General features: G+C 42.0%; 1 protein-coding gene and 1 pseudogene across 2 annotated transcripts; both read right to left on the reverse strand.

Moving 5' to 3' along the window:
* Positions 1-243: 243 nt before the first annotated feature.
* On the reverse strand, positions 244-1,104 carry LOC147960514 (putative glucomannan 4-beta-mannosyltransferase 9). The gene is made up of 4 exons (XM_087533390.1): positions 1,078-1,104; positions 789-988; positions 476-670; positions 244-403 (listed from the first exon to the last, which is right to left on the reverse strand). Exons 1-4 carry the CDS (start codon positions 1,102-1,104, stop codon positions 244-246), a joined length of 582 nt encoding a protein of 193 aa, XP_087389516.1.
* A 209-nt stretch (positions 1,105-1,313) lies between these two features.
* LOC125528905 (putative glucomannan 4-beta-mannosyltransferase 9) lies at positions 1,314-9,751 on the reverse strand (annotated as a pseudogene). Its single transcript, XR_015610066.1, has 6 exons — positions 9,050-9,751; positions 4,007-8,955; positions 3,807-3,905; positions 3,154-3,407; positions 2,007-2,117; positions 1,314-1,468 (listed from the first exon to the last, which is right to left on the reverse strand). The product of XR_015610066.1 is annotated as a putative glucomannan 4-beta-mannosyltransferase 9 (transcript).
* Positions 9,752-26,390: the final 16,639 nt, after the last annotated feature.

Raw genomic sequence — 26,390 nt, forward strand, 5'->3', positions numbered from 1 at the left:
TGACATAGAGACCTAAAACAGTCTGCTTGATCGTTACCGATCTTATGCGTGTCATAGCACATTCCTAGTAGCTAAAACACACCCATATACCTATGTGTTGTGTTGCAGTACTCCTACAATGTTGCATTCTTTTTCAGAGAATATTGCACTCAAGAGAAGGTTTCTTGATCTTATCTTTCAAATGGATTATATACCACGAAACTTGAAAGCATCGATGACATGGTGAACTCGAGACAGATACAATCACTGTGCAACAAATGTCCCGACATAGCCCACACCGACGATGAAGAATGCAATGGATTGCATAAAGAGAAAGATGAAGTAACGATTGTTCCCAAATGATATGTCGTAGCACCCGCAAAGGAAGAGGTAGGCTGCAACACCAAGCTCCCAAAGATGCAACCTGATTACGTATTATAGTTTAGATAGTAGAATCAAGAAATGCACATGAATTAAGAAAATTATCATTGTGTACCTTTCTCCTATCCTCATCCTCAGTTTTTTCAAAGCTTTACTTGGCATTTTAGCCTTCAGAGTGTCACCAAGCTTTTCCGTTACCACCCATTCATTCACCGTCCCTGCTTCCAATAGACCGATGAAGGTGGCCTTTGCTCTATGCAATGACATGACATTCTCAAATAGTACCCAAAAGACAACTAAGTGAACAGACCTGCACCATTTGTTCATGATTTCTCATGTTAATATGCATGTCTCTCTATCCCGGAAGTGAGCAAGTGTATGTTCATCAACTTTTAAACAAATTGCATAGATGTTTAGATGATTGGCACCTTGGAGTCCCAACAGCATTGAGAAGGGTGATAATAGTTGGAATATAAACACAACCCCACTTTGGTACCTCAACCTCGGGAACTAAGACCGTGGCCGGGATAACAAGGCAGTAGAACACGAAGGTCACAATGTGCGCAACAACCTTGCGCACCAAGAAGAAACTGTAGACGACATGGATTTTCTTCCAAAGAGTCACTTTCTGCATCAAGATCAATATATAGCTGGTTAGTAAGTAGATTCTACATGTACTATTTTTTTTCTTCCAAAATATAGCTTGGCGCAAGTGACCTTATTTCTGATGATCTCCATCACCATTTTCCTGAACAGATTTGCGGGCCCGCACGACCATCTATGTTGCTGGTACCGAAATGCTTTGAACGTACTTGGGAGCTCATTTTTTACCTGGAAACCACGATTATAAGTTCAGCACATGGTTCCTTCTACATTTATTTGGACCTTCATAGCAATTCACATATACATTAAGCAGTCGAGTGATGCTCTAATGTTTTGCATAAACTTGTAGGTTAATGGTGCATATTTACCTTGAGATCACCAAGATACACAAACTTCCATCCCTTGAGACTGGCTCGGACTGCCAGGTCCATGTCTTCAACTGTGGTTCGGTCCTTCCAACCACCTGCCTCGTTCAGAGCAGATATGCGCCACACACCAGCAGTTCCTGTTCAATTATTTTCCTGATCATAACTCAAGCAAAATATTTCTAGTGGTAACTCTGATCTGGTTGCAATTTTGTTATCCTAATCGACCTTCTGGCTTTTTCCCCATCTTTTTCCGATTTAGAACTGCTCAACATCAAAGTCGTTTGTGCAACTGTAACTCTGATGGGTTCTGACTGTGCGTGTACTAGTGCACTACCCTTGTGCCCCTTGTTTCACAGTATGATTTTTCTGAAAGAGCTATCCGTTCTACATTGGACATAGAAAGCAAAAGGTAAGAATGATAAAAATTCCTATAATTTTGTGACAATGTGATTTGGTGCCATGCTATTTGTTTCTGCAAAGTCTAGGAAGCAGATTGACCTACTATTAACTGGAAACAGGGGAAGGAAGGAACATAGAGATACTTCTATAGAAGAAAAGGAGACGGAATAAGGGAAATGATAAAAGGAAACACTCTATTCAAAAAATTCATATATATTAAAAAAATAGAAACACAAAGAATACCCCACAAGAGAAAAAAGTGGAGATCAGGTTTACCATTGAATCCAAAGAAGGCATAAGTCGAGGAGCCCACTTCTTGCTCCACCCTAAAGTGATAGTCCAAGGACATCTCCTGCATCCTTGTCATTAAGCATTCATCTGCATTCACTGTTCCCACAGAAGCAGCGGCAACAACAAGAGAAATGTATTGGAATGCAGAAGAGTTTTGATACCTCCTTCCCAAATTAGGTGTCTTATATCAGTTTTGCTAAAGCACATCTAGATGTGTCATAAGTATTGCACATCTAAGTCATATGTCATTGATCTTACATTGAGATTCGTGTGAATATTTTCTTTCTCTTTTTTTTCTCTTTATACTTGATTCACTCACTTAGATGTGCAATAACTAGAGCACATCTAGATGTGCCCTAGACACACCCGTCTTATATTTGTCTAGGACGTGGATTTTTAGAACATCTGCACCCGGGCCCTGCTATCCTAGCTGTCAAATATTGCTTTAAGATCTGTGCAACACAACTAACTTTCTATCTGAAATTTTCTCTTTTTTGTTTCTCTCGCATAAAACATGTTTTGAAGTTCAAACCTTTGCAGCGTGGCAAAGCTTTCTATCTAGAATCTAGGATAAATCTTTCAGATTTTTTGGCCAAAAATAAATATACAAAAAATGATTTTTAAATCTAAAAAAACATTTTTTGTATATTTATTTTTGACCAAAAAATCTGAAAGATTTATCCTAGATTCTAGATAGAAAGCTTTGCCACGCTGCAAAGGTTTGAACTTCAAAACATGTTTTATGCGAGAGAAACAAAAAAGAGAAATGTGTTTGCACGAATCGCGAAGCGCAGAATGGATGGCTAGATAGTGAGGACCTGGGTGCAGGTGTTCTATTATATATTTTCTTATTTGTCTAGATACCGGATGTATCATGTATTTAACACATTTTGATTTTTGAGACTAAGGATATATATAACAAAGACAAGTAATTGAGGGAGTACTATCTAGCAAAAGCATCATATCATCAATATGTCATTGCTAAAGCACACTGTCCAGTAGCCCAGCCAACGATACTGACATATGTTTCCTTTTAAAGGAAGTGGCACTTATGCGTAAGCAATTCAGAAATCTATAGTTAAAATAAAAAGCAGTGCAAATAATTGCTGATTGTGCAAATAAGTGTACGTACCGAATTTCCAGCGAGCCTGGACGAGGGCGATGTCGGGGTTGTGGACAAGGAAGGGGGACGGCGCGCCACAGGAAGTCGGGCTCCGGCTGGAAGTCGGCGTCGAAGATGGCCACCAAGTCACAGTCCTTGACGTAGCCATGCTTCATGCCTTCCTTGAGCGCGCCGGCCTTGTACCCGCGCCTGTTGTCCCGGATCTCGTACTTGATGTTCACGCCCTTCCTCGCCCAGCGCCGGCACTCCACCTGCACCAGCTCCTGCACACTCACATGAATAAATCAGAGTTCCATCGCGCACATAGAGTGTAATTGTGCCACGCCACTGCCCGAGGACATGCAAGCAAAGATGCCAACCAAGTTCAAAGCTCCAAGGCGCCCCTCTCTAATGATATGCCAAACCCTGCCATGGTAATACTCTAATGACACGCTCACCGGGTTGGAAGCAAGCAGCTTAGTAGAAGTATTATTAAATCCCAAATGATATATTTCCTCAAAAAAATGCGGGGGATATTTCCTCAAGTAGATTGCTTGTCTACGGCAAAATAGGCAGGAAAACTGTTCGCGACTTTGCATACGACGTGATCGTGTTCGTGCCCCCTATTCCCCGTGAATAAGCTTTGCATTATCCATCTATATGCTCAGCCTCAGTGATTTTACCTTGATGACGGGATCTGTGGAGTCGTCGAGCACCTGGACGACGATCCGATCGGACGGCCAGGAGAGCCCGCACGCGGCACCGATCGACAACTGGTACACCTGCAAGTTCAGTTTTTATTACAGAGAACACCATAGCAGACGAGGCTGGCAAGGGTGAGCCGTCTACGCAATGCACCGCCGTGCGGGTGGACAGTGCTCACCTCGCGCTCGTTGTACATGGGGATCTGGACGAGGACCATGGGGTAGGCGGCGCTGCCGAGCTCGGGGTCGTCTTCGCCCACGGGCTCCCACTTCCACTGCCGCTCGGGGCGGCGGCCGAGCAGCCGCACCGCGAGCACGACCACGGCCATGTACACCTTCTCCGCGAACAGCATCGCGGACATGGCGAGGCAGAGCAGCACGGACGCGCGCAGCAGCGGCACGATCACCGGGCCGCGGACCTGCTCCCACGCCGCCGCGATCTGCCACACCCCTGGTAGCGTACTCATCTCGGCACCGGGCAGCAGCGCCCGGCCAGAGTTAGTTAGACTTGGCACACTCGCGCGCGTCGCTTTGCTGCGTACGCTAGCTCTGCCTCGATCTTACATAGAGATTACAGAGCGAAGTGAAGCTTGCATAGTTAATGGCGGGCGCTCGTTCGTGGAGCTCGAGCAATGCGGGTGCCGGTGTACGGTGGTGGGAGGTTGGCGGGGGCGTACAAGGAGGGAGGGAGGGAGAGGAGCGCGAGGGAGGACGCGGCGGCCGCGGGGACGGGGACGGTGCTCTGCTGTAACTGCGCTAGAGGCGGATTTTAACGGCGGGACAACGGATCCGTCATTGGAGATTTGGAGGGAGGCAGCGGGCCCAGCGAAGGTGCAGGGGGCCGCAGGTCAGCGTTAGTGCTGTAACCAATTTTTTAGGGTTCCCTCAAAAAAAAAATTTAGGGTTGCTGCTGTGAAGCATATCGTTTTTGTTTCGGTGGGATATTTTAAAGAAAAGGATCACCAGTTTGAACAGAAAAACAAATTCGTACGAGTTTCTTTTCTTTATGGCAATGAACCCTAGCTTATATTTTTAAAAATACTTTATCAAAAACGCTCAGCCTCATTCGGCTGAAGGGACGCGCGTGTCGGCCGACCCCACAACCATTCGATCAGTCTTTAATCATGCAGCACGGAGCACCCTCCTGACTACGGACATATACTTTTGCAGCATGGATTATATCACAAACAGTCAAGTATAATGTAACACGGGGTATATCGCAAATCCATCAAATGTTTTTTTAGCATAACCATGTGTTGGGCGGGTCTATGAATTCTCACCTTATCCTTTTCATTCCATCACAAGCCACTTCCCTCTTCCTCTCATTTCTTTCTCTGGTCTCTCTCTCTCTCTCTCTCTCTCTCTCTCTCTCTCTCTCTCGGCCGCTACCGCGTCGGCTGGCTAGATCTAGTTGGTGCCTGTCGTGTTCCTATAGCGAAGCACCGGCTGGTGCAGAGCACGACACCACTTCCGCTCCCTGCTGTAGGGGAGCATATCGTCACACTGTTGCAGGCAAAGCAGCGACTGCTCGCAACTCGAGTGATGTTCTGTGTGGCGACTACAACGACGACGACTATCATGTCTCGTGCATTGTAGAGGACATCATGTTTCTGAAACATATAGGATGTCGCGGAGGACTTCATCCAATGACTACTGTTGCAGAAGGGGTTGTGTTGTGATGAGGTTTGCAACATGGGTCATATTGCAATGAAGGTTGGACACAGAAGAGGAGTGATTGCACGGTCGACATCACACACATCAGATGGCTCGCAACCCAGCCAATTCCAGCCGACGTGTACTTTATATGTGAGACTTTTTGGTCACATTTGGGTTTAATATGTGCAAGCAGCGTTTGAACAAACATAAAAGAATATATCCTCTTCTCTCACAACAGTGAATCTTTGTCAAATAAACCCTCTATCCAACACTATTCAAAAAACTTCCAACCACGTCCTCCTACCTCGCCCATTTGCGAAGATCATCTACATTTTGCTCCGTGTCGAGCTCCAGTCGGCCCAAACGTGTTCCTTCACGAGGGCATAAAATCGATTTCTTTCTGTAGGGAGGATGGATGATGCAGGTAAGGGCTGAGAGCCTACATATCACTAAGATGGGTCATTGGGCCATGAAGGAGGAGCTTGGTGCACTTTAGAAGAAAAAGATGTGGGATCTTCTTCCACTCCCAGCAGGAAAAAGAGCAGTTGGATGCAAATGTGTGTTCACTGTAAAACAGACTACATGGGGGTAAGGTGGATAGAAGAAGGCAATGCTAATTGAAAAAAGGTTATAGAAAGACGGGAGATAGACTATAGTGAGACAAAAGCACCAGTGGTGAAGATGGACACGGTAAGAATCTTAATCTCATGTGCATGAATGGTCTGCCCAAATTCGGTCCCTGTTCTTGCAGGGGTGCGATCTCCTTTTGCCATTTAAATTTTCTATGCCTTGGTAGACAAGTTTATTATTTATTGTTCGGTAAGTATACGACTTAAAAATCAAGTCGCTTAGAGATCGTGATCATGAGACGATACCGCCTCTGGTCCTATTATATATACTAGCTAAATACTTGTGCGTTGCTACGGGAGCCAATATGTCACAACCAAGATTATAATGAAAAAATATGATGCGCTGAGATCACCAAAACATCTACTCGATCTTAATTACAAACATTATATTTTGAGCAACATTAAGATAAATAAGCATCAATTTCTTATATCAGTGTCAAAGCAAGCATGAATCAAGGATAGTAAACACAAAGTTCAAACTAAAGGAAGCAAGTTCACATCATGATAGCCAAGTTTACCACAACTCTCTATTTCAAATTATTTCCCTATGATGTGGCTACAATACCCCCATATACTTGCAGGAATCATAAATCATAGGGGATTCCCGTCGCCGTACATCATTGATTCCCGTCATACATCATATAGGGGATTCCTCCATAATGTGCCTTCATTCCATGCATGAGTCAAATATATATACTCCCTCCATCCCACAATATAAGACGTTTTTGCAAGCTATTTTAGCTTGTAAAAATGTCTTATATTATGGGACGGAGGGAGTAAATCTCTAAGTTCTGTATTAAAATATTTTCTCACAACGACAAACAGATTGTAGCAGTTCAAATTAAAATGGCAACTTTTTGTCCTCTTTAACCAATCCATTCTCCCATATAAACATGAAGGAAGTAATAATGCATTATGATCACACTGCTTCTTGTCCATTTAGAAAGATAGTCAATACTTCCTCCACAAGAAACTCAAGATAGTAGGATGAAGAAAACAATACTGGATTCCTAAACTAGTGTGACAAATTCTCATACAAATTACTTGGCATTTAGATGTTTATTTTCTCAATCCATACTTCAAACCTTACATATGCTAGCAACCAAGATTTCTTAAAATTAGAACCTTCCCATGGTCCGGCTCCTGCAGAGTACCGGCTCACCTCGTCGTTCTCGTGTTTTTTGTCTGCTGAGGTGGCATCAGCTCTACGATGCCATTCTCCAAGCTCCCTTTCTCATCACAGTCAGCCTAAGAATTTTTTTGAAAAGAATCTTGTTGTTTATAGATGACAACAACGGCAACAATATTTAGACACACATGACCAACACTGAAGAACTTCGTAAGAGCTACTTGTTTTATGTGTGTATATAAGCTCCCACATTTTGCTACAAGTTAGAAAAAAAAAAGATACTCCGTCCGATTCATAATAATTGACGTTACTTTAGTACAAAGTTGTACTAAAGCAGCGTCAATTATTATGGACCGGAGGGAGTAGTTAGTTTCTTTTTTCAGTTTGCAAGACATAAGATTATATAAAACCCGTTATCATCGCTACTTTGTTTTTCTCTTTGAGCAAGAATACATAGATGGGAGAAAATATATCTGCGTATTATAATTGAATTTATTTTCTGTCCCAAAAAGAATATGCATAAATGTGAAAAGAATATAGCTTACAGTAATATGTGTGATCCTTGTTCCATCTACATAGTTAAGAGGAGAAACAATGAATACACCTATAAATTTGATCGCATAATAATTCTGCAGTGCAAGATAATCAAAGAGGATAATACACAGTGAGACTGACAATCATAGTATTGAAAAGAATTACCTATAAATACATGAAAGTCGTGGATAAAATTGACAAACAATGAAACTTGTGTGCAGCTGCTGGTAATTTCAGAAAAGATCTACTTCACCCCCCCCCCCCCCCCCCCTCGCCATTCGCTGACAATGTCTAACCTCCATCCCTAAAGATGCCTAATAATGACATGTGATATTTCCAGCCAACATCTTGTGTCTAATATCATGGACGGTTCAAAAAAAATTTGGCAAGAAACACACGGTTATCTTTTAGTCACCTTATGAAAAGTGTCGTATATCATGACTATCTATTGCAATTTCTTCCTCAATTCGTATATCATGACATAGTATAGCTCCAGCTACGAAAAGCAGTTAATTAACTGCCCAAGTAAATCAAAAAAGAAGTAGTTAAGCAAATCTTAGACTTTTGTTGAATGTTGGATCTTGGATGTCTAGATGTGTACTATTTCTTATGTTGCAGCCATAGAAGACCCTCCAACTGAACCAAATCCATGATAGACTGCTCACAAACACAGAATAACAAATTGGGTTTTTTTCTAATTAACTGCAGTTCATGGTTGAAGCTATGTTATGGCTTACGGTGTTGTTTAACGAGCCCAGCCTCTGTACATATACCTTCAATATGAATGGTTGGAAGCACATACAACGGAGCAAGAATTTTTGTATTCCTAAGGTTGGTTTCAGTTTGATTGAGCTATGAAACATCAACCTTTTTATTTGATTCTACATCAAATAAGAAATATTTGAACTCATGTGCTGCACAATAGGAAAAATACTTCCTAGAAATCCAAACAAAGTGGAAGAAAAATAGACCAATCCTTCGTTCCCAATAAAGAACTGTAGTCTGCAGGTAATGAAGCTATAAGTTAATTGCTTCAGGATTCAGTAAGCGACATGGGGTGAAATTACCAGTGTTGTACCTTGTGGAGATGTACAGAATACTACGAACACGAATCAAACGATGGACAGCCAATTGTCATCAGCGTGATGTGGCTTTGTGCTTCTGAAGACGGGCCACAACTCTGAAGATTGGAGAAAAGGAATCAGAAGGGGTGTGGCCTCCATGCAGTTCCGGTGACGGCGTACTTGCAGTTGCAAGCTATAGACTGAAGGTACCTTAGAGGTTACCATGGCCGTGACGAACGTCACTCGGCTGACTCCGATCTGCCCCTCCGACCCTGCCGCAGCAATTGATGGCTTGCTCCTCCCTCCAAGAACCCCATGTACCAGCTCCCCGCCTCGACATGCGTTTGCTACCCCATCCTCAGCTACGACAGAGGACAGAGTTGGCTGCTCGTGGCCACCACCGATTTTGGGGTTCGAGGACGACCAGATCCGGCAGGATTGCTCGGCGTTGGGGGCGGGGAGCATGCGTCCAGTACGACATCATAAGGGAGAGGAGCACGACTCCAGCATGGCGATGTCTGCTGGGAAGCACGACCAGATCGACGAAAGGCTCCGCGCAGGGTAGGGATGATGGTCGTCTAGCCAAGCCGCTGTATGCAAGTCTCGCGGATCGCCAGTCTTGGTTCCCACCGATGGCTCCGATGAGAGGTCAAGTGGAGCTGGGCCATGGGCCTCGGCGAGGGCGCCGTTGTGGGGTTGCCGAGTTCCCTGACCGCCGTGGAAGCTGTCTCCAAGCAAGGGGATAGAGGGCGGAGGGGGAGCAGGGGCGGTAGGTGCTCGTCGCCTTTGCCAAGTTGAGCGATGAAGGAGAGAAGGTCGCCGACGGCGATTTCTCTCACGAGAGGATTGGGGAGGGATTGTGGGGTTAGTGGGAGATGAGGTGTGCGGTCGTGGGCTGTTTCCTTTTTTTTTTTTTATCGAGCGGCGAGGCGTCGTGGCTTTCCTCATATTTCTGGAAGAAGAAAAAAATATGTGTGCGTGCGATGGGAGGGGATTGAATAAGGTCGAACCATCACGATGTTTGATCCTCTTTTAATAGTACCGGCCGCGACCAAAGATACATTGAAAATACTTAGGGTTTTGCGTCATTTCACAACTTGCGTCACCACCGTAGTCCACTTCATCCTGCACACTGATGTGCATCGGCGTGCGGGATATCAGGTCTCCGGAGCCATTCGTATTTGTGATCCTGCACCGGGAGAGGCCAAATTAGGTTTGGAAGCGCTCTGCGCAACTACTCAAGTTCGTCATCACAGATCATCTTTCGTCCAAGTCAGGTGGCGCTACTCATCGCCGTCTCCAACTCCGTCAGCAATAGATCGTCATCAATTCTGTCATCAACAATGTCGCTCCTACAGCAGCTAACGAACATTACTTCCATCGTGATCTATTCATGACTCTATTTGTAGTTGTTGTTACATGTGCAATACTGCTCTGCATGTTTTTCTATTCATCTAGTATACTAGATTATTGTATGTTATTTTCTGTTCTAGTCATGAATTATTTACTGAAATTAATCATAATTTGCCTAATATTCCAATAGAACTTACACAAATCTCATAACCTGATGTATAAAAATTAAGAAAAGATGCAAGATCTGCACAAGGTTGAACTAATTAACCAAACACATGAAGTATGTGCACGCACCGGCAATGGAAGGAACATGCGCGCACACACACACACACGCACACGTAGTGACTTGTGCAACCATGATGTTGAAAACTATGCAAGACCTCTTTTCATCTTTTTTCCAATTTAGAGTTAATCTCCCTTGTTGCTACCACATCAACTAGGGTAGAATACACAAACGTCGTGTAGACAGCAAAGATTACAAATTAGTGATAGATTAAATTCAAATGATAAAATAGGTGCATGCGGCTTATTCAAGTGCCTCACGAACCGCGCAAATATTCGCCTATTACACGGTTCACAAACTCTGCATGGGATGGGGCTACCTATTATTTATAGTACATACGACGGTTTGCTTCAAACTGCTCTGTTTCGGTAGTAATTGCAGAAAGCATGTTTGTGGTTGCAGCACCCACAACAATGTGTGCTAGTACTCATTTATTCATGATGAAGTGAAGATATCGAGCCCCCATTTATAGAATGGTAGAGTATCTACTTGTACTTCAAGTCTATAGGTCACTTGTCTTTCAAATTTATACCACTACATGTACTTGCCCACAAGGCTCAGTAATATAATCCAACAAATTTCACAATATTCATCTCATTATCAAACAGAAGGAAGTGCCAACGAGTACACACGTGATGCTGATACGTCCATTTTGCATCATACTTTTATATCGATATTTATCGCATTATGGACTGTTATTTCACTTTATGTCACAATACTTATGGCTATTCTCTCTTATTTTACAAGGTTTACATAAGGAGGGAGAATGCCGGCAGCTGAAATTCTGGGCTGGAAAAGGAGCAAATATTAGAGACCTATTCTGCGCAACTCCAAAAGTCCTGAAACTCCACGGAACATTTTAAAACAAATAAAGAAAAATCCTCGCCAAAGATGAAGGCCAGCGGGCCCACACCCTGTTCACGAGGGTGGGGGGCGCGCCCCCTACCTCGTGGGCCCCCTGGTGGCTCTCCGACGTCCATCTTCTCATATATGAAGTCTTTCGATGAGAAAAAAACAAGAAGGAACTTTTCGGGACGAGACTCCGTCGCCACGAGGCGGAACCTTGGCGGATCCAATCTAGAGCTCCGGCAGAGCTGTTCTGCTGGGGAAACTTCCCTCCGGGAGGGGGAAATCATCACCATCGTCATCACCAACGCTCCTCTCATCGGGAGAGGGCAATCTCCATCAACATCTTCACCAGCACCATCTCATCTCCAAACCCTAGTTCATCTCTTGTATCCAATTCTTGTCTCAAAGTCCGGGATTGGTGCTAGTAGGTTGCTAGTAGTGTTGATTACTCCTTGTAGTTGATGCTAGTTGGTTTATTTGGTGGAAGATCATATGTTCAGATCCTATATGCATATTATTACCCCTCTGATTATGAACATGAATATGCTTTGTGAGTAATTACATTTGTTCCTGAGGACAAGGGAGAAGTCTTGCTATTAGTAGTCATGTGAATTTGGTATTCGTTTGATATTTTGATAAGATGTATGTTGTCTAGCCTCTAGTGGTGTTATGTGAACGTCGACTACATAACACTTCACCATTATTTGGGCCTAGAGGAAAGCATTGGGAAGTAATAAGTAGATGATGGGTTGCTAGAGTGACAGAAGCTTAAACCCCAGTTTATGCGTTGCTTCGTAAGGGGCTGATTTGGATCCACATGTTTCATGCTATCGTTAGGTTTACCTTAATACTTTTGTTGTAGTTGTGGATGCTTGCAATAGAGGTTAATCATAAGTGGGATGCTTGTTCAAGTAAGAACAGCACCCAAGCACCGGTCCACCCACATATCAAATTATCAAAGTATCGAACGCGAATCATATGAACGTGATGAAAACTAGCTTGACGATATTCCCATGTGTCCTCGGGAGCGCTTTTCCTATTATAAGAGTTTGTTCCGGCTTGTCCTTTGCTACAAAAAGGATTGGGCCACCTTGCTGCACTTTATTTACTTTTGTTACTTGCTGCTCGTTACAACCTATCTTATCACAAAACTATCTGTTACCACTTATTTCAGTACTTGCAGAGAATACCTTGCTGAAAACCGCTTATCATTTCCTTCTGCTCCTCGTTGGGTTCGACACTCTTACTTATCGAAAGGACTACAATAGATCCTCTATACTTGTGGGTCATCAAGACTCTTTTCTGGTGCCGATGCCGGGGAGTGTAGCGCCTTTGGTAGGTGGAATTTGGTAAGGAAAAATTTATATAGTGTGCTGAAATTTACTGTCACTTGTTACTATGGAAAGTAATTCTCTGAGGGGCTTGTTCGGGGTATCTTCACCCCGTCCAGTAGAGCAAAGAGTTGCTCCTCAACCTACTGAACCTATTGAAAATGAAACTCCTTTTGAATTTCCTTCGGGTATGATGGAAAAACTGCTAGCTAACCCTTTTACAGGAGATGGAACAAAGCATCCTGATGAGCACTTAATATATGTGGATGAAGTTTGTGGATTATTTAAGCTTGTAGGTATACCCGATGATGTTTCTAAGAAGAAGGTCTTCCCTTTATCTTTGAAGGGAGACACATTGATATGGTATAGGCTATGTGATGATATGAGATTATGGGACTATAAAAGATTGAAGCTGGAATTTCATCGAAAGTATTACCATATGCATCTTGTTCATCGTGATCGCAATTATATATATAATTTCCGGCCTCGCGAAGGAGAAAGCATCGCTCAAGCTTGGGGGAGGCTTAAATCAATGTTATATTCATGCCCCAATCATGAGCTCTCAAGAGAAATGATTATTCAAAATAAATATGCTCGGCTTTCTGATAACAATCGCACCATGCTCGATACTTCTTGTGCTGGCTCTTTTATGATGAAGACTACTGAATTCAGATGGAATTTATTGGATAGAATTAAACACAACTCTGAAGATTGGGACCTCGACGAAGGTAAGGAGTCAGGTATGACACCTAAGTTTGATTGTGTTAAATCTTTTATGGATACCGATATTTTCCGTAAGTTTAGCACTAAATATGGACTTGACTCTGAGATAGTAGCTTCTTTCTGTGAACCTTTTGCTACTTATGTTGATCTCCCTAAGGAGAAGTGGTTTAAATATCATCTTCCCATAGAAGTAAAAGTAGCTGCACCTATTAAAGTTGAAGAAAAGATTGTCACTTATAATGATCCTATTGTTCCTACTTCTTATATTGAGAAACCACCTTTCCCTGTTAGAATAAAGGATCATGCTAAAGCTTCAACTGTTGTTCATAAAAGCAATATTAGAACTTATACACCTCCTGAGCAAGTTACAGTAGAACCTAATATTGCTATTGTTAAAGATCTCTTGTCTGATAATATTGATGGGCATGTTATTCAGTTCAAAGGTGAAACTGCTAGAATTGCTAAACCTTGTGATAAAGATAAACATAGACCTGTGGTAGGCGTGCCTGTTATTTCTGTTAAAATAGGAGATCATTGTTATCATGGCTTATGTGATATGGGTGCTAGTGCTAGTGTAATACCTATTGACTTATACGAAGAAATTAAGAATGAAATTGCACCTGTTGAGTTAGAAGATATTGATGTTACTATTAAACTTGCTAATAGAGATACTATTGCACCAATTGGAATTGTTAGAGATGTTGAAGTCTTTTGTGGGAAAACTAAATATCCTTCTGATTTTCTTATTCTTGGTTCCCCACAAGGTAGTTTTTGTCCCATTATATTTGGTAGACCCTTCTTAAATACTGTCAATGCTACCATAGATTGCACAAAGAATGTTGTTACTGTTGGTTTGGATGATATGGTTCATGAGTTTAATTTCTCTAAATTTAGTAAACAACATCTGAGGAAGAATTACCTAGTAAGGATGAAATTATTGGTCTTGCTTCTATTGCCGTACCTCCTAGTGATCCTTTAGAACATTATTTGCTAGACCATGAAAATGATATGTTCATGAATGAAAGAAGGGAAATAGATGAAGTATTCTTTAAACAAGAACCTATTCTGTAACACAATTTGCTTGTTGAAATCTTAGGGGATCCTCCTCCACCCAAGGGTGATCCCGTGTTTGAGCTTAAACCTTTGCCTGATAATCTTAAATATGCTTATCTTGATGAAAAGAAGATATATCTTGTTATTATTAGTGCTAACCTTTCAGAGCATGAAGAAGAAAGATTATTGAAAACTATGAAGAAGCATCGTGCTGCTATTGGATATACTCTTGATGATCTTAAGGGCATTAGTCCCACTCTATGTCAACATAAAATAAATTTGGAAGCAGATGCCAAACCAGTTCGTGATCCTCAACGACATCTGAATCCTAAAATGAAAGAAGTGGTAAGAAAAGAAATACTAAAGCTTCTGGAGGCAGGTATAATCTATCCCGTTGTTGATAGTGAGTGGGTAAGTCCTGTCCATTGTGTCCCTAAGAAGGGAGGTATTACTGTTGTTCCTAATGATAAAGATGAATTGATTCCACAAAGAATTATCACAGGTTATAGGATGGTAATTGATTTCCGCAAATTAAATAAAGCTACTAAGAAAGATCATTACCCCTTACCTTTTATTGATCAAATGCTAGAAAGATTATGCAAACATACACACTATTGCTTTCTAGATGGTTATTCTGGTTTCTCTCAAATACCTGTGTCGGCTAGAGATCAATCAAAGACTACTTTTACATGCCCTTTTGGTACTTTTGCTTATAGACGTATGCCTTTTGGTTTATGTAATGCACCTGCTACCTTTCAAAGATGCATGATGGCTATATTCTCTGACTTTTGTGAAAAGATTTGTGAGGTTTTCATGGACGACTTTTCCGTCTATGGTTCCTATTTTGATGATTGCTTGAGCAATCTTGATCGAGTTTTGCAGAGATGTGAAGAAACTAATCTTGTCTTGAATTGGGAAAAGTGCCACTTTATGGTTAATGAAGGTATTGTCTTGGGGCATAAAGTTTCTGAAAGAGGTATTGAAGTTGATAAAGCCAAGGTTGATGCTATTGAAAAGATGCCATGTCCCAAGGACATCAAAGGTATAAGAAGTTTCCTTGGTCACGCCGGATTTTACAGGAGGTTCATTAAGGACTTCTCAAAAATTTCTCGGCCTCTCACTAATTTATTGCAAAAAGATATACCATTTGTCTTTGATGATGATGTGTAGAAGCATTTGAAATACTTAAGAAAGCATTAGTCACTACACCTGTTGTTCAGCCACCTAAGTGGAACCTACCCTTTGAAATTATGTGTGATGTTAGTGATTATGTTGTATGTGCTGTTCTAGGGCAAAGAGTTGATAAGAAATTAAATGTTATTCATTATGCTAGTAAGACTCTAGACGATGCTCAAAGAAATATGCTACTATTGAAAAAGAGCTTTTAGCAGTTGTATTTGCTTGTGATAAGTTCAGATCTTATATTGTTGATTCTAAAGTAACTATTCAAACTGATCATGCTGCTATTAAATATCTTATGGAAAAGAAAGATGCTAAACCTAGACTTATTAGATGGGTTCTCTTGCTACAAGAATTTGATTTGCATATTGTTGATAGAAAGGGAGCTGAGAACCCCGTTGCAGAAAACTTGTCTAGGTTAGAAAATATTCTTGATGACCCACTACCTATTAATGATAGCTTTCCTGATGAACAATTAAATGTTATAAGTACTTCTCGTAGTACTCCATGGTATGCTGATTATGCTAATTATACTGTTGCTAAGTTTATACCACCTAGCTTCACATACCAGCAAAAGAAAAAGTTTTTCTATGATTTAAGAGTTAAGACATTACTTTTGGGATGACCCACATCTTCATAAAGAAGGAGTAGATGGTGTTATTAGACGTTGTGTACCTGAGCATGAACAGGAACGGATCCTATGCAAGTGTCGTTCCGAGGCTTATGGAGGACACCACACTGGAGATAGAACTGCACATAAGGTATTGCAATCTGGTTTTTATTGGCCTACTCTCTTCAAGGATGCCCGTAAGTTTGTCTTGTCTTGTGATGAATGTCAAAAAATTGGTAATATTAGTAGACGTCAAGAAATGCCTATGAATTATTCTCTTGTTATTGAACCGTTTGATGTTTGGGGCTTTGATTATATGGGACCTTTTCCTGCCTCTAATGGATACACACATATTTTAGTTGCTATTGATTACGTTACTAAGTGGGTAGAAGCTATTCCAACTAGTAGTGCTAATCATAACACTTCTATTAAAATGCTTAAGGAAGTTATTTTCCCGAGGTTCGGAGTCCCTAGATATTTAATGACTGATGGTGGTTCACACTTTATTCATGGTGCTTTCCGTAAAATGCTTGCTAAATATGATGTTAATCATAGAATTGCATCTCCTTATCACCCACAGTCTAGTGGTCAAGTAGAGTTGAGCAATAGAGAGCTCAAATTAATTTTGCAAAAGACCGTTAATAGGTCTAGAAAGAATTGGTCCAAGAAACTTGATGATGCATTATGGGCTTATAGAACTGCATACAAAAATCCTATGGGTATGTCTCCGTATAAAATGGTCTATGGAAAAGCCTGTCACTTACCTCTCGAACTAGAACATAAGGCATATTGGGCTATTAAAGAGCTCAACTATGATTTTAAACTTCCCGGTGAAAAGAGGTTATTTGATATTAGTTCACTTGATGAATGGAGAACCCAAGCTTATGAAAATGCCAAGTTGTTTAAAGAAAAAGTTAAAAGATGGCATGACAAAAGGATACAAAAGCGTGAGTTTAATGTAGGTGATTATGTATTGCTATACAACTCTCGTTTATGATTTTTTGCAGGAAAACTTCTCTCTAAATGGGAAGGCCCCTATGTTATCGAAGAGGTCTATCGTTCCGGTGCCATAAAGATCAACAACTTCGAGGGCACAAATCCGAAAGTGGTAAACGGTCAAAGAATCAAACATTATATCTCAGGTAATCCAATAATGTTGAAACCAATATTATTGAAACCGTAACCCCGGAGGAATACATAAGAGACACTTTCCGGAACATTTCAGACTCCAAAAAGGAATAGGTATGTGGTACGGTAAGTAAACCGACTCCAAAACAATTTTTAAGGCAATATTTCTCCGTTTTGGAATATTTAGAAAAATAGAAAAATAAGTAGCAGTCCGGGAAGGACACGAGGGTGGTGGGCGCGCCCTACCCCCTGGGCGCGCCCCCCTACCTCGTGAGCACCTCGTGTGCCTTCCGGACTCCGTTTTCTTGCACGATACGTATTTTGGTCGGTAAAAATTCATTATATAACCTCCCGAAGGTTTTGACTCCCATATCACGCAAATATCCTCTGTTTTCGTTTCAAGCTGTCCCGTTGCAGATTAAATCAACATGTCTTCCCAGGATTCGGAAGGAGAAAGCTATGTGGATGATTACTTAGCAAATCTAAAGGTCTATGGAGATGTGGAACACGATGGATGGACCACGGAGGAAGAAGAGGACTATGAACCCAAGGGGAAGGAGGAGACGAGCTCAGATGAAGATGAAGCACCATTACCTCAACTTGGGGACATGCACGTGGAGTTCAAAAAGTCAAGTCTCCCTAATAGGGTAAAGAAACCCAAGTTCGAGTTTATCCCTTTTCGTCTCTTGCAGGAAAATAAGCAGGACCTATGCAAAAAGATATTAACCCTGGAGTGGGAGATTGATGATCTGAGGGATCAAAATGCCGTCCTCAAGTGCAAATTAAGGGAGAAGCCTAAGCCATCAACTAAGCCAACGTCACCACCACCTTCTTCACCGAAAAAGGAGACATAATCACATGGGTATGGGCACTCCCCTTGGCAACTGCCAAGCTTGGGGGAGGTGCCCCGATATAGTATCACAATCACAACTCCTATCTTTACCGTTTTTCTTAGTTCGATCCTATTAGTAGTATCTTGATCCAGTAGAATAAAGTTTATGGCATGATCTAGTTTTGAGTTTTGCTTTATGATCTCTCTATGTAATCGAGTCCATGAGCTATATATAGTAAAGATTGGTGTTGAGTCAAGGGCTTGACTATTTTGCCATGATCTTGGGTGAATAAAAGAAAAGAGAAAAGAATAAAAAGAAACAAAAAGTTCATATTGATCTTATTGAGAGTAATGACTTCACATAGAAAGAGTACGATGATTAAAAGTTGTTGGGAGTTGGCAAGCATAGCTTTGGTCATTGTTGCAATTAATAGGAAGTAATAAGGAAAGAGAGGTTTTCACATCTAGATATATTATCATTGACATCTTTTATGATTGGGAGCACTCATTAAAATATGACATGCTAAAGATTTGATGTTGGACAAGGAAGACAACGTAATGAGTTATGTCTTTCTTATATCTGAGATAAAGTATGTTGTCATGGATCCTCTTGTTGGGGAACGTAGTAATTTCAAAAAAAATTCCTACGCACACGCAAGATCATGGTGATGCATAGCAACGAGAGGGGAGAGTGTGATCTATGTACCCTTGTAGACCGACAGCGGAAGCGTTAGCACAACGCGGTTGATGTAGTCGTATGTCTTCACGGCCCGACCGATCAAGCACCGAAACTACGGCACCTCCGAGTTCTAGCACACGTTCAGCTCGATGACGATCCCCGGACTCCGATCCAGCAAAGTGTCGGGGAAGAGTTCCGTCAGCACGACGGCGTGGTGACGATCTTGATGTACTACCGTCGCAGGGCTTCGCCTAAGCACCGCTACAATATTATCGAGGATTATGGTGGAAGGGGGCACCGCACACGGCTAAGAATATGATCACGTGGATCAACTTGTGTGTCTAGGGGTGCCCCCTGCCCCCGTATATAAAGGAGCAGGGGGAGGTGCGGCCGGCCAGGAGGAGGGCGCGCCAGGAGGAGTCCTACTTCCACCGGGAGTAGGATTCCCCCCCTTTCCTAGTTGGAATAGGATTCGGGAGGGGGAAAGAGGAGAGAGAGAAGGAAGGGGGGGCGCCGCCCCCCTCTCCCTGTCCTATTCAGACTAGGGGGGGAGGGGCGCGTGGCCCAGCCCTGGCCACCTCCCCTCTCTTCCACTAAAGCCCACTAAGGCCCATATACCTCCCGGGGGGTTCCGGTAACCTCCCGGTACTCCGGTAAAATCCCGATTTCACCCGGAACACTTCCGATATCCAAATATAGGCTTCCAATATATCAATCTTTATGTCTCGACCATTTCGAGACTCCTCGTCATGTCCGTGATCACATCCGGGACTCCAAACAAACTTCGGTACATCAAAATGCATAAACTCATAATATAACTGTCATCAAAACCTTAAGCGTGCGGACCCTACAGGTTAGAGAACAATGTAGACATGACCGAGACACGTCTCCGGTCAATAACCAATAGCGGAACCTGGATGCTCATATTGGCTCCCACATATTCTATGAAGATCTTTATCGGTCAGACCACATAACAACATACGTTGTTCCCTTTGTCATCGGTATGTTACTTGCCCGAGATTCGATCGTCGGTATCTCAATACCTAGTTCAATCTCGTTACCGGCAAGTCTCTTTACTCGTTTCGTAATACATCATCTTGCAACTAACTCATTAGTTGTAATGCTTGCAAGGCTTATGTGATGTGCATTACCGAGAGGGCCCAGAGATACCTCTCCGACAATCAGAGTGACAAATCCTAATCTCGAAATACGCCAACCCAACATGTACCTTTGGAGACACCTGTAGAGCTCCTTTATAATCACCCAGTTACGTTGTGACGTTTGGTAGCACACAAAGTGTTCCTCCGGCAAACGGGAGTTGCATAATCTCATAGTCATAGGAACATGTATAAGTCATGAAGAAAGCAATAGCAACATACTAAACGATTGAGTGCTAAGCTAACAGAATGGGTCAAGTCAATCACATCATTCTCCTAATGATGTGATCCCGTTAATCAAATAGCAACTCTTTGTCTATGGTTAGGAAACATAACCATCTTTGATTAACGAGCTAGTCAAGTAGAGGCATAGTAGTGACACTCTGTTTGTCTATGTATTCACACATGTATTATGTTTCCGGTTAATACAATTCTAGCATGAATAATAAACATTTATCATGAAATAAGGAAATAAATAATAACTTTATTATTGCCTCTAGGGCATATTTCCTTCAGTCTCCCACTTGCACTAGAGTCAATAATCTAGTTCACATCGCCATGTGATCTAACATCAATAGTTCACATCTTTATGTGGTTAACACCCATAGTTCACATCGATATGTGACCAACACCCAAAGGGTTTACTAGAGTCAGTAATCTAGTTCACATTGCTATGTGATTAACACCCAAAGAGTACTAAGGTGTGATCATGTTTTGCCTGTGAGAGAAGTTTAGTCAACGGGTCTGCCATATTCAGATCCGTAAGTATTTTTGCAATTTTCTATGTCTACAATACTCTGCACGGAGCTACTTTAGCTAATTGCTCCCACTTTCAATATGTATCCAGATGAAGACTAAGAGTCATCCGGATCAGTGCCAAAACTTGTATCGACGTAACCCTTTTACGACGAACCTTTTGTCACCTCCATAATCGAGAAATATATCCTTACTCCACTAAGGATAATTTTGACCGTTGTCCAGTGATATACTCCTAGATCACTATTGTACTCCCTTGCCAAAATTAGTGTAGGGTATACAATAGGTCTGGTACACAGCATGGCATACTTTATAGAATCTATGGCCAAGGCATAGGGAATGACTTTCATTCTCATTCTATTTTCTGCCGTGGTCGGGCTTTGAGTCTTACTCAACTTCACACCTTGTAACACAGGCAAGAATTCTTTCTTTGACTGTTCCATTTTGAACTACTTCAAAATCTTGTCAAGGTATGTACTCATTGAAAAAACTTATCAAGCGTCTTGATCTATCTCTATAGATCTTGATGCTCAATATGTAAGCAGCTTCACCGAGGTTTTCTTTGAAAAAATCCTTTCAAACACTCCTTTATGCTTTGCAGAATAATTCTACATTATTTCCGATCAACAATATGTCATACACATATACTTATCAGAAATGCTGTAGTGCTCCCACTCACTTTCTTGTAAATACAAGCTTCATCGCAAGTCTGTATAAAACTATATGCTTTGATCAACTTATCAAAGCGTATATTCCAACTCCGAGATGCTTGCACCAGTCCATAGATGGATCGCTGGAGCTTGCATATTTTGTTAGCACCTTTAGGATTGACAAAACCTTCTAGTTGTATCATATACAACTCGTCTTTAAATCCATTAAGGAATGTAGTTTTGTTTATCCATTTGCCAGATTTCATAAAATTGCGGCAATTGCTAACATGATTTGGACAGACTTAAGCATTGCTACGAGTGAGAAAATTTCATCGTAGTCAACACCTTGAACTTTGTCAAAAACATTTTTTGACAAGTCTAGCTTTGTAGATAGTAACACTACTATCAACGTCCGTCTTCCTCTTGAAGATCCATTTATTTTCTATGGCTTGCCGATCATCGGGCAAATCCATCAAAGTCCATACTTTGTTCTCATACATGGATCATATCTCAGATTTCATGGCCTCAAACCATTTCGCGGAATCTGGGCTCATCATCGTTTCCTCATAGTTCGCAAGTTCGTCATGGTCTAGTAACATGACTTCCAGAACAGGATTACCGTACCACTCTGGTGCGGATCTCACTCTAGTTAACCTACGAGATTCGGTAGTAACTTGATCTGAAGTTACATGATCATTATCATTAGCTTCCTCACTAATTGGTGTAGTAGTCACAGGAACAGATTTCTGTGATGAACTACTTTCCAATAAGGGAGAAGGTACAATTACCTTATCAAGTTCTACTTTCCTCCCACTCACTTCTTTCGAGAGAAACTCCTTCTCTAGAAAGGATCCATTCTCAGCAACGAACATCTTACCTTCAGATCTGTGATAGAAGGTGTACCCAACATTTTTCTTTTGGGTATCCTATGAAGACGCACTTCTCCGATTTGGGTTTGAGCTTATTAGGTTGAAACTTTTTTCACATAAGCATTGCAACCTCAAACTTTAAGAAACGACAGCTTAGGTTTCTTGTCAAACCATAGTTCATACGGTGTCGTCTCAACGGATTTAGATGGTGCCCTATTTAACGTGAATGCAGCTGTCTCAAATGCATAATCCCAAAACGATAGTGGTAGATTGGTAAGAGACATCATAGTTCGCACCATATCTAATAAAGTAAGGTTATGACGTTCGGACACACCATTATGCTGTGGTGTTCCAGGTGGCATGAGTAGTGAAACTATTTCACATTGTTTTTAACTGAAGGCCAAACTCGTAACTCAAATATTTTACTTATGCGATCATATCATAGAAACTTTTTATTTTTGTTACGACGATTCTCCACTTCACTCTGAAATTCTTTGAACTTTTCAAATATTTCAGAATTGTGTTTCATCAAGTAGATATACCCATATCTTCTCAAATCATTGTGAAGGTCAGAAAATAACGATACTCGCCGCGAGCCTTAACACTCATCGGATCACATACATCAGTATGTATTATTTCCAATAAGTCAGTTGCTCGCTCCATTGTTCCAGAGAACGGAGTCTTAGTCATCTTGCCCATAAGGCATGGTTCGCAAGCATCAAGTGATTCATAATCAAGTGATTCCAAAATCCCATCATCATGGAGTTTCTTCATGTGCTTTACACCAATATGACCTAAACGGCAGTGCCACAAATAAGTTGCACTATCATTATTAACTTTGCATCTTTTATCTTCAATATTATGAATATGTGTATCATTATGATCGAGATCCAATGAACCATTTTCATTGGGTGTGTAACCATATAAGGTTTTATTCATGTAAACAGAACAACAATTATTCTCTAACTTAAATGAATAACCGTATTGCAATAAACATGATCAAATCATATTCATGCTCAACGCAAACACCAAATAACACTTATTTAGGTTCAACACTAATCCCGAAAGTATAGGGACTGCGCGATGATAATCATATCAATCTTGGAACTACTTCCAACACACATCGTCACTTCACCCTTAACTAGTTTCTGTTCATTCTGCAACTCCCGTTTCGAGTTACTACTCGTAGCAACTGAACCAGTATCAAATACCGAGGGGTTGCTACGAACACTAGTAAAATACACATTAATAATCTGTATATCAAATATACCTTTGTTCACTTTGCCATCCTTCTTATCCGCCAAATACTTGGGGTAGTTCCGCTTCCAGTGACCAATCCCTTTGCAGTAGAAGCACTTAGTCTCAGGCTTAGGACCAGACTTGGGCTTCTTCACTTGAGCAGCAACTTGCTTGCTGTTCTTCTTGAAGTTCCCCTTCTTCCCTCTGCCCTTTTCTTAAAACTAGTGGTCTTGTCTACCATCAACACTTGATGTTTTTCTCGATTTCTACCTTCGTCAATTTCAGCATTACGAAGAGCTTGGGAATCGTTTCTGTTATCCCTTGCATATCATAGTTCATCACGAAGTTCTACTAACTTGGTGATGGTGACTAGAGAATTATGTCAATCACTATCTTATCTGGAAGATTAACTCCCACTTGATTCAAGCGATTGTAGTACCCAGACAATCTGAGCACATGCTCAATAGTTGGGCGATTCCCCTCCATCTTTTAGCTATGGAACTTGTTGGAGACTTCATATCTCTCAACTCGGGTATTTGCTTGAAATATTAACTTCAACTCCTGGAACATCTCATATGGTCCATGACGTTCAAAACATCTTTGAAGTCCCGATTCTAAGCCGTTTAAGCATGGTGCACTAAACTATCAAGTAGTCATCATATTGAGCTAGCCAAATGTTCATAACATCTGCATCTGCTCCTGCAATAGGTTTGTCACCTAGCGGTGGATCAAAGACATAATTTTTCTGTGCAGCAATGAGGATAAACCTCAGATCACGGATCCAATCCGCATCATTGCTACTAACATCTTTCAACATAATTTTCTCTAGGAACATATCAAAATAAAATAGGGGAGCTAAACGCGAGCTATTGATCTACAACATAGATATGCTAATACTACCAGGACTAAGTTCATGATAAATTAAAGTTCAATTAATCATATTACTTAAGAACTCCCACTTAGATAGACATCCCTCTAATCCTCTAAGTGATTACGTGATCCAAATCAACTAAACCATGTCTGATCATCACGTGAGATGGAGTAGTTTCATTGGTGAACATCACTATGTTGATCATATCTACTATATGATTCACGCTCGACCTTTCGGTCTCCGTGTTCCGAGGCCATATCTGTATATGCTTGGCTTGTCAAGTATAACCCGAGTATTCCGCGTGTGCAACTGTTTTGCACCCGTTGTATTTGAACGTAGAGCCTATCACACCCGATCATCACGTGGTGTCTCAGCACGAAGAACTTTCGCAACGGTGCATACTCAGGGAGAACACTTCTTGATAATTAGTGAGAGATCATCTTATAATGCTACCGTCAATCAAAGTAAGATAAGATGCATAAAAGATAAACATCACATGCAATCAATATAAGTGATATGATATGGCCATCATCATCTTGTTCTTGTGATCTCCATCTTCGAAGCACCGTCGTGATCACCATCGTCACCGGCGTGACACCTTGATCTCCATCGTAGCATCGTTGTCGTCTCGCCAATCTTATGCTTCCACGACTATCGCTACCGCTTAGTGATAAAGTAAAGCATTACAGCGCGATTGCATTGCATACAATAAAGCGACAACCATATGGCTCCTGCCAGTTGCCGATAACTCGGTTACAAAACATGATCATCTCATACAATAAAATTTAGCATCATGTCTTGACCATATCACATCACAACATGCCCTGCAAAAACAAGTTAGACGTCCTCTACTTTGTTGTTGCAAGTTTTACGTGGCTGCTACGGGCTTAAGCAAGAACCAATCTTACCTACGCATGAAAACCACAACGATAGTTTGTCAAGTTGGTGCTGTTTTAACCTTCGCAAGGACCGGGCGTAGCCACACTTGGTTCAACTAAAGTTGGAGAAACTATCACCCGCTAGCCACCTTTGTGCAAAGCACGTCGGGAGAACCGGTCTCGCGTAAGCGTACGCATAACGTCGGTCCGGGCCGCTTCGTCCAACAATACCGCCGAACCAAAGTATGACATGCTGGTAAGCAGTATGACTTATATCGCCCACAACTCACTTGTGTTCTACTCGTGCATATAATATCAACACATAAAACCTAGGCTCTGATACCACTGTTTGGGAACATAGTAATTTCAAAAAAAATCCTACGCACACGCAAGATCATGGTGATGCATAGCAACAAGAGGGGAGAGTGTGATCTACGTACCCTTGTAGACCGACAGCGGAAGCGTTAGCACAACGCGGTTGATGTAGTCGTACGTCTTCACGGCCCGACCGATCAAGCACCGAAACTACGGCACCTCCAAGTTCTAGCACACGTTCAGCTTGATAACGATCCCCGGACTCCGATCCAGCAAAGTGTCAGGGAAGAGTTCCGTCAGCACGGCGGCGTGGTGACGATCTTGATGTACTACCGTCGCAGGGCTTCGCCTAAGCACCGCTACAATATTATCGAGGATTATGGTGGAAGGGGGCACCGCACACGGCTAAGAATATGATCACGTGGATCAACTTGTGTGTCTAGGGGTGCCCCCTGCCCCCGTATATAAAGGAGCAGGGGGAGGTGCGGCCGGCCAGGAGGAGGGCGCGCCAGGAGGAGTCCTACTCCCACCGGGAGTAGGATCCCCCCCCTTTCCTAGTTGGCATAGGATTCGGGAGGGGGAAAGAGGAGAGAGAAGGAAGGGGGGGCGCCGCCCCCCTCTCCTTGTCCTATTCGGACTAGGGGGGAGGGGTGCGCGGCCCAGCCCTGGCCACCTCTCCTCTCTTCCACTAAAGCCCACTAAGGCCCATATACCTCCCGGGGGTTCCGGTAACCTCCCGGTACTCCGGTAAAATCCCGATTTCACCCGGAACACTTCCGATATCCAAATATAGGCT

Source organism: Triticum urartu, chromosome 7A, assembly GCF_056163025.1.
Source record: "Triticum urartu cultivar PI428250 chromosome 7A, HENAU_Tu73, whole genome shotgun sequence".
Lineage (NCBI taxonomy): Eukaryota > Viridiplantae > Streptophyta > Magnoliopsida > Poales > Poaceae > Triticum > Triticum urartu.

What these genes read in the sequence shown, in the direction of transcription:
- LOC147960514 (XM_087533390.1), bottom strand. Translation starts at nt 1,104, where the DNA reads ATGGTGATGGAGATCATCAGAAATAAG. An exon ending in TGGAGATCATCAGAAATAAG is followed by an intron (nt 989 to 1,077) that starts GTCACTTGCGCC and finishes ATCTTGATGCAG; the next exon opens with AAAGTGACTCTTTGGAAGAA. An exon ending in AATGCTGTTGGGACTCCAAG is followed by an intron (nt 671 to 788) that starts GTGCCAATCATC and finishes CAAATGGTGCAG; the next exon opens with GTCTGTTCACTTAGTTGTCT.